This window comes from Oncorhynchus nerka, linkage group LG6 (assembly GCF_034236695.1).
Source record: "Oncorhynchus nerka isolate Pitt River linkage group LG6, Oner_Uvic_2.0, whole genome shotgun sequence".
Classification (NCBI taxonomy): Eukaryota; Metazoa; Chordata; class Actinopteri; order Salmoniformes; family Salmonidae; genus Oncorhynchus; species Oncorhynchus nerka.
The window spans coordinates 17,306,039-17,315,152 of NC_088401.1; the positions used below are offsets into that span (position 1 = coordinate 17,306,039).

The 9,114-nt window shown below is 41.0% G+C and overlaps 1 protein-coding gene across 3 annotated transcripts in view; it reads right to left on the bottom strand.

The window, feature by feature from the left end:
* Positions 1-3,681, bottom strand: part of LOC115129317 (phosphatidylinositol 5-phosphate 4-kinase type-2 alpha-like) — a 45,489-nt gene extending 41,808 nt beyond the window's left edge. For 2 of the 3 annotated variants that reach the window (XM_065019300.1, XM_065019299.1), the window contains exon 1: positions 3,079-3,680. In XM_065019300.1, the coding sequence (XP_064875372.1) occupies positions 3,079-3,213 (135 nt within the window). In that variant the 5' untranslated portion in view covers positions 3,214-3,680. Of the gene's footprint in view, positions 1-3,078 lie in introns of all 3 variants that reach the window. The other variant, XM_065019298.1, reaches the window with a different exon arrangement.
* Between the last annotated feature and the right edge of the window lie 5,433 nt (positions 3,682-9,114).

Here is a 9,114-nt window from a genome sequence, read left to right on the forward strand (position 1 = left end):
TTTTCCAACCAGAATTCTACAAGAACCTCAACTATTACCCTCAATACAGTGTTTCCCCTAGGATTTATTTTATTTTATAGCAGAGGTGGCAAAGTTAGCGTTGGAGGGGTAGGGGTAGTGAGCGTGGCCAATGGAGTGGTCTCCGACTGAACGTTTTACAGACCCTCCTCTTGGCCACAGAGGCAGGATTTGGCTGTTTTAAAGCAAATTTACTGAAAATCTACACATTTTGTCATGGGGCTGAGAGATTGTTCTCTTATGCTATCTGAGGGACTCAAATTATAACTAAATTAAATGGGGGCTCTATGCCATGACATTCTTTACATTTTAGATTCTGCCTGTCTAGTTTGTATTTTGGTGGTTGTTAGTTCTTAAAGATGATGTAAACAACATACTTTACATGTGGTTTTAGTTGTTTAAGTTCACACTGAAAACATTTTATAGTCCCAAATAAAATAACTAGTGGTTAAGCAGTACGGAAAGAAATAAGCTCTAAACTGATCAGTTAGTGCAGTGTTGCAAAGTCCACAAGAAAGAGACTGGTGATCAGGAGGTGGGTACCTGGACAACAAGCAGCTTCTGGCATAAAACTATTCTATCCATCACCCTGTGGAGTGTTAGGCAATGCAACAACACAAAAGGTTTGGACATGTAGGCTAGGGCTAGCTGGCTGGGAATCAAACCCAGATACTGTCAGAGACTAAAGAGGACCACATAAGCCCACTGAGCCAGCCCTCTCTGGAGCTAACATAAGTATTCCAGTCCAAGGTGTGGTCACGACAAGCCTGGCGAAGGAAACTACCACTGGGATAGAATTTCATGTAGGGCTAAACTGTTGTGGTAGGGACACGTTGGTTGAGATACAAGTCGGAAGTTTACATACACTTAGGTTGGAGTCATTAAAACTCGTTTTTCAACAACTCCCCAATGTCTTGTTTACAAACTATAGTTTTGGCAAGTCGGTTAGGACATCTACTTTATGCATGACAAGTAATTTTTCCAACAATTGTTTACAGACAGATTATTTCACTGTATCACAATTCCAGTGGGTCAGAAGTTTACATACACTAAGTTGACTGTGCCTTTAAACAGCTTGGAAAATTACATAAAATTATGTCATGGCTTTAGAAGCTTCTGATAGGCTAATTGACATAATTTGAGTGAATTGGATGTATTTCAAGGCCTACCATCAAACTCAGTGCCTCATTGCTTGACATCATGGGAAAATCAAAAGAAATCAGCCAAGACCTCAGAAAAAAAACTGTAGACCTCCACAAGTCTGGTTCATCCTTGGGAGCAATTTCCAAACGTCTGAAAGTACCACGTTCATCCGTACAAACAATAGTATCCAAGTATAAACACCATGGGACCACGCAGCCGTCATACCACTCAGGAAGGAGACGCGTTCTGTCTCCTAGAGATGAATGTACTTTGGTGCAAAAAGTGCAAATCAATCCCAGAACAACAGCAAAGGACCTTTTGAAGATGCTGGAGGAAACCGGTACAAAAGTATCTATATCCACAGTAAAACGAGTCCTATATCGACAGAACCTGAAAGGTCGCTCAGCAAGGAAGAAGCCACTGCTCCAAAACTGCCATAAAAAAAGCCAGACTACGGTTTGCAACTGCACATGGGGACAAGATAGTACTTTTTGGAGAAATGTCCTCTGGTCTGATGAAACAAAAATACAACTGTGCCTCAAGGTATTGGAGTGGTCATCACAAAGCCCTGACCTCAATTGGGATATTGAAGTTCCAAACCTCAGTTTGCTAACTTCTTTAGCCTACATCTGAGTGTCTCTTCAAAATATGAATGATCACCATATTCACCATTCAATTCTCTCTGCAATGCTACACTGGCCTTTTTTAAAGGAAGAGATGTTTAGTGTACGTGTTCTATCTGCAATGCTACACTGGCCTTTTTTAAAGGAAGAGATGTTTAGTGTACGTGTTCTATCTGGCATGTAACACGTATAACACGTACACTAACATTGCCTTTAAATTGTTTAACTTGAGTCAAATGTTTTGGCGAGCCTTCCACAAGCTTTTGTGGGGGGTGGGGGGAGAGACCACCACTGTCTGGCCAACACTTCACTCTTAGACACAAAGCCACGGTTTATTCTTGGAAAACGTTCTGTTTAAAGCAAACTCTGGTTTCCTCTGCTGGCTGGGCTGGGGTAATCCTTTCAGGCCCAGCTAATAAATAACCTCTGCTCACTATTTAAAACCCCTCAGTTTGTCTGTAGCCTCCAATTTAGCATGCCAGATAGAACACGTACAGTAAACATCTCTTCCTTTAAAAAAGGCCAGTGTAGCATTGCAGAGAGAATTGAATGGTGAATATATATATTTTGAAGAGACACTCAGATGTAGGCGAAAGAATTCAGCAAACTGAGGTTTGGAACTTCAATATCCCAAACAATCGCAACATTCTCGTTCCAATGCAAATGAGTATGTTATGTCATGAAACATTGGGACAGTGCGCCTATGTTAGACTATTTGGCTCTTACTGTGCCTTCTGTGCAGTCACAGTGACTGAAAGAGACATTGAGGAAGGGATCGATGATAAGCTCTCTGACATGGGAATATCTGTTCTCTCAATATACTGGACCCTGAGAGCTCGGAGAGTTTATACCACCGACCCACCCACACACTAAGCTACTTGTAGTATGTCACATCAAGAGTGCAGAGTTGACTATTATTATTACAACTGTTCTATCAGCAATTCACATTGACCAAAGTCAGTGTGGCAAGTAATGGAGAATCGAGACACTACAGACAATCTATCCAACACCCTCTGAAAGGCGAATTAGTTAACTAGTTAGAAGTGAATTGTTGCCGAGTGGAATTTAAAATCAAGCCTGTTGCGATAAGGTGCAAATTTGCATTGCCAGGACGTTAACTACTGCTAGCCGTCATCCCTGATTTGCGCCTGACAGTCTCGAGTCTGTCAAGTCAAATCACACTTTGACACATAGCTGACACTATTTCTAGCTAGTTTAACGTTATGTTTAGTAGTACAGGGTCATGAAAACATCGATTTGACCACCACTAACCAACCCCAATGGACAGACTCACCGAATGGTTGACTCCCCACATGAGGACGCTGAGCAGAGGGTCGCTGGCTCGGAAGAGCTTCACTTTTTGAGCTACGAAGTGTTTTTTCTTCGTCTTGCTTGCAATAGATGCGGCAATGCTGCTCGCTGTAGCCATCTTTAGTGGCAATTGGCTGGATATCACCCAGTCAGTGACAGTTCGTTCTGGAGCTGGGAGAGTAGCCTCTCAATGATCACCTACACTCTGCATTTAGTTAGCGAGCAATCAAAAACAACTGTAGTCTTTTCTGTATTAGCTAGATACTCCAATTTGCCTTAGGTTTTAGATTGCAACGGAGCTCGCCTGCCTACTACACACTCCGTCCTTAGCTAGCTGTTGCAGAGCAGCGGCTGCACTGGCCAAAGCTAACGATAGCTTGCTAAACTAGAAAGCTAGTCAGTCCTTTTAGATTTTATGTTTCTTACGCGTTCGTTGGTCAGCCTCAAAATATGCTAGTGTCCCAACCGTTATTGCAGTGACAAAGAGGAGAAATCTAAAATCTACGGTTTATCAAATCTGTGTTATTTCCTACGATGCTTCCGGCTCGGTGTTGCGCTGTCAACTGACAGCTCAAAGGAGGGAGGTGATAGCGTTTCATCTACGCCTTCCTCAGTCAGTGGGTGTGTGGCACATCAGCGTCTCGTCAGCAACACTAAAACATTATTTCCGGGTCGCGGAATTTCGGCAATTAACTACACCTTTCTAATAGTAGAAAGGTGTAGTTAACCTGTATTTATTCATGATATATAAATGCCCACAATGCAATACACGGTATATTAAATACATATTCGTTTATAGAGAGAAAACTTTTCTTAGGTGCCGAGGAAAAGTGGGTATGGGATTATTCTGCGTTCAGAACAACTGGGAACTCGAAAAAGAACGAGCTCCGACTGGGAAAAATCGATTTGAACGGTCATCCAACTCTGAATTCCAACTTTGGAAATCGGTTCTCTTTCTATAGCTCCGAATTTTCTGACCTGAAGTTCACTGGCGTCATGATTTGACCAAATCATTTTCAGAGTTCAGAGCTGTTTTGAACGCAGCATTACTCACTAGGGTCTGTAGAATCTAGTGTCCTCCGTAATTATTGGGACAGTGACATTGTTGTTGTTGTCTTGGCTCTGTAATCCAACATTTTGGATTTGAAATTATACACTATGACTATGACGTTAAAGTGCAGACTGTCAGCTTTAATTTGAGGGAATTTGTGTCCATATTGGGTGAACCGTTTAGAAATTACAGCACTTTTTGTACATAGTCCACCCATTTTAGAGGACCCAAAGTATTGGTACAAATTCACTTATGTGTATTAAAGTAGTCAACCGTTTAGTGTTTGGTTCCAAATTCCTAGCACGCAATGATTACAACAATCGTGTGACTCTACAAACATGTTGGATGCAATTTGCAGTTTGTTTTGGTTATGTTTCGTATTATTTTGTGACCAATAGAAATCAATGGTAAATAATGTATTGTGTAATTTTGGATTCACTTTTATTGTAAATAAGAATATAATATGTTTCTTAACACTTCTACTGTAATGTGGATGCTACCATGATTACGGATAGTCCTGAATTAATCGTGAATAATGATGAGTGAAAAAGTTACAGAAGCACAAATATCATACCCCCAAGATAATGCTAACCTCTCACCATTACAATAGCAGGGGAGGTTAGCATTTTATATCATATCCCCAAGACATGCTAACCTCTCACCATTACAATAGCAGGGGAGGTTAGCATTTTATATCATATCCCCAAGACATGCTAACCTCTCACCATTAAAATAGCAGGGGAGGTTAGCATTTTATATCATATCCCCAAGACATGCTAACCTCTCACCATTCAAATAGCAGGGGAGGTTAGCATTTTATATCATATCCCCAAGACATGCTAACCTCTCACCATTACAATAGCAGGGGAGGTTAGCATTTTATATCATATCCCCAAGACATGCTAACCTCTCACCATTACAATAGCAAGGGAGGTTAGCATTTTGGGGTGGTATGATATTTGTGCGTCTGTAAATTTCTCACTCATCATTATTGATGATTCATTCAGGACTATACGTAAATTGTAGGCCTACTATAGTTCGGTGCCGTTGTACTCTGGAATACATGTACAAAACAGGATAACAGTACTACAAGAACCAGAGCGCTGCCTAACCTAAGTACACTGATCTCTTTCCTCCATTGGAAAAGCCTATTCAACTGTTACACTTGAGATAACTTTGCTCGGTAAAGCGGGACAACTAAAAAAAGCGGGAATTACAAAATTGAAAGATAATATATATACTTTTTATATTTTATTTTGATGCGCCAGTACATAGTATGCACATTTAAATCACAATTTGGCACAGTGCATTATTTATGACAGTTTTATAACCTTAACATAAAAACATTAAAAGCTACGTCACTGATCTTACTATGTGCTTCGCGGGGCGAGCTTCCTAACTGAAGCTTGCTTTGTCCTGTTTTATGACGTCACATAGATGAAGTGACGTGATTTAGATCATGTGATTTCTCTGCAACGGTTGAGTAACACTAGTTTTGATTTACACTTGTCAGACCATTAAATAAAAGCATCAGGATTAAGCAGTCCCAGTTTGTATGATGTCCCACTTTTTCTAAATTCACCCTATGTAATTTATAGGCCTACAGTGTATTGCATTTGGGACCAATGGATTGTGTGGAGTAGAAAGTATTGCTGGGTATTTAAACCTCAGTCCCTCATGAAATAACAGCATATATAGATTATACAGACCCTACTGAGTAATCCCAACCTCACTTTTTCATCAGCACATAGCATTGCTTTTTCTCTAAAAGGCAATATGTAATTTATAGGCCTACAGTGGATTGCATTGGTACCAATGGAATGGGCTGCTGGGTATTTAGACCACAGTCCCCCAATAAATAACACCATATATAGACTTTAGTGCGGGATCAATATGTTCTTAACATTCATTTACTTTAGCTCCAACAATTTCTCAATGTGCTCCACCTTATATAAATTAGTAATCATCTTTAGTTATAATTTTGTAACATAATTGTAACATTATGCGCTATGCAAAGCTGCAAAATGATTGACTTCATATCATCCTCATAGCGTATTATTGCAGATTTTTATTTTGAAGGCTAAATATAAAAACGGAAGTCTTAACGTTGCTGCCTGGATGTTAATGTTGCTGCCGTGACGTTAACAGGTGACGGCCAGAACGACGATCCCTCGCGCAGACAGATTGGATAATGGTAGCGTTCCAGGTGGCCTAATTTGGAAGACACGTTGCGCAGATGACCAAATTGTTCAATTCAGTTCAGCATTTATATAGATTTTAGAGCTATCAGATCTGTATTAGATCTTTATAAATACAGAAGTAGTGTTTACTATTACTAGAACCCCAGAAATATGACATAATGATGCGATAATATGCGTAATGTAGGCGGCCTGGAACACTACCATTCTGTTCTGGTTTGCCCTCTAATACATACACTGCAATCCAACCTCCCCCAAGGGGTCTCTCTCTGTCTCACTCACTCTCGCTCTCTCTCTGCTGTAATTCCCTTCTCTCAAATACTGTATTGATACATAATGTGACATAACCTCATACATGCTGGTGACTTTTTATTTTAAAGGAATATTATCAGCGGTGTGTGTGTCTATGCACTGTATACATGTCCTTTTGCAACCCCTAATAATGCATTAGTTAAAATCCATACAATATCCGCACACCCCCATCCCCTAACCTTGGATGATTTATTGAGATGAATCTGTATCACTCAGGGCAGGCAGGCCACTGACAGTGTCCCGCATGGCCAGAGGTGCTGTAATGCTTTTAGAGGGCATTTGGGTGTTTTGGTGCAGAGCAGTGCAGAGTGTGCTTTTTTCAGCTGTGGTTGTGGTGGAGGAAGTCCTGTTCTGTCTGTTCTCTCTGTTCTGTCTGTTCTGTCTGTTCTCTCTGTTCTGTCTGTTCTCTCTGTTCTGTCTGTTCTCTCTGTTCTGTCTGTTCTCTCTGTTCTGTTTGTTCTCTCTGTTCTGTCTGTTCTGTCTGTTCTCTCTGTTCTGTCTGTTCTCTCTGTTCTGTCTGTTCTGTCTGTTCTCTCTGTTCTGCCTGTTCTCTCTGTTCTGTCTGTTCTCTCTGTTCTGTCTGTTCTGTCTGTTCTCTCTGTTCTCTCTGTTCTGTCTGTTCTGTCCGCTCTGTCCGCTCTGTCTGCTCTGTCTGTTCTCTCTGTTCTGTCTGTTCTGTCTGTTCTGTCCGCTCTGTCTGTTCTCTCTGTTCTGTCTGTTCTCTCTTCTGTCTGTTCTGTCTGTTCTCTCTGTTCTGTCTGTTCTGTCTGTTCTCTCTGTTCTCTCTGTTCTGTCTGTTCTGTCCGCTCTGTCCGCTCTGTCTGCTCTGTCTGTTCTCTCTGTTCTGTCTGTTCTGTCTGTTCTGTCCGCTCTGTCTGTTCTCTCTGTTCTGTCTGTTCTCTCTTCTGTCTGTTCTCTCTCTTCTGTCTGTTCTGTCTGTTCTCTCTGTTCTCTCTCTTCTGTCTGTTCTGTCTGTTCTCTCTCTTCTGTCTGTTCTCTCTGTTCTCTCTCTTCTGTCTGTTCTCTCTGTTCTCTCTCTTCTGTCTGTTCTGTCCGTTCTCTCTCTTCTGTCTGTTCTCTCTGTTCTCTCTGTTCTGTCTGTTCTCTCTCTTCTGTCTGTTCTGTCCTTTCTCTCTGTTCTGTCTGTTCTCTTTCTTCTGTCTGTTCTCTCTGTTGTCTGTGTTCTGTCTGTTCTCTCTCTTCTGTCTGTTCTCTCTCTTCTGTCTGTTCTCTCTGTTCTCTCTGTTCTGTCTGTTCTCTCTCTTCTGTCTGTTCTCTCTGTTCTCTCTGTTCTCTCTCTTCTGTCTGTTCTCTCTCTTCTGTCTGTTCTCTCTGCTCTGTCTGCTCTGTCTGTTCTGTCTGCTCTGTCTGCTCTGTCCATTCTGTCTGCTCTGTCCACTCTGTCTGCTCTGTCCATTCTGTCCGTTCCGTCCATTCTGTCTGCTCTGTCCATTCTGTGTGTTCTGTCCGTTGATATGGAGCTAATTTGGTTGATGACTCACTCTCCTCTTGCCAGTAACCTCTGCTGCTGTGGGAGACAGGCAGGCCACCTCTTAAAGGCACAGCCACAACAATGCTTAATAGAATAGAATAGTGGGTGTGGGTGACATTCAGATAAGCAGACAGTACAGTACACACATAACAGCACAATTACACACATCCATATTGCCCTATATAAATAAGGTAAACCAATAAGCCCTAACCAAACAGTTAGTAAAATGTTCAGGTTGTTCTTTTAATGCAAACGTTTTCTAAAATCGAGTTTATTCAACTGCTGTGTGAAATGTAAGTGTCAAGGCATACAAAGCTATTGCTGAGGACGTTGGAAAGTGACTAGAACAGCCAGTGGATAGAAAACCACAGGCTGTGATTTCCAGAATTAAATGAGGAAATAGACCTTAATTTTGTGCTGTTATCATCAACCAAATAAAGGACGACCTACTTCATTGTTTACGTTGCATGAGGCAGTCATTCCCTGAGCACCACTTTAACTGCTACATGCATGTGGAATGTGATGGGATGCACTCCACTGTTTGTTTTTGTTGATGGTCCAATCTTTGTTATGCACATCATGTTAAAGAGTGCGGCCCAATGTAAACCAGCAACGGCTTTCCATCATTTCAGGTAAATCCACTGGTGTAAACTAAGTAAAAATACTTAGAAGTAAGTCGTTTTTTGGAGTATAAGTACTTCACTTTACTATTTATATATATATATTTTTTTACAACTTTTACATTCTTAACGAAAATAATATACCTTTCACTGCGTACATTTGCCATGGTACCCAAAAGTACTCGTTACATTTTAATTGCTTAGCAGGACAAGAAAATAAGTACAATTCACTCACTTATCAAGAAAACATCCCTGGTCATCTACTACCTCTGATCTGATGGACTCACTAAACACAAATGCTTAGTTTGTAAAGGATGTCTAAGTGTTTGAGTGTTCCCCTTGCTAT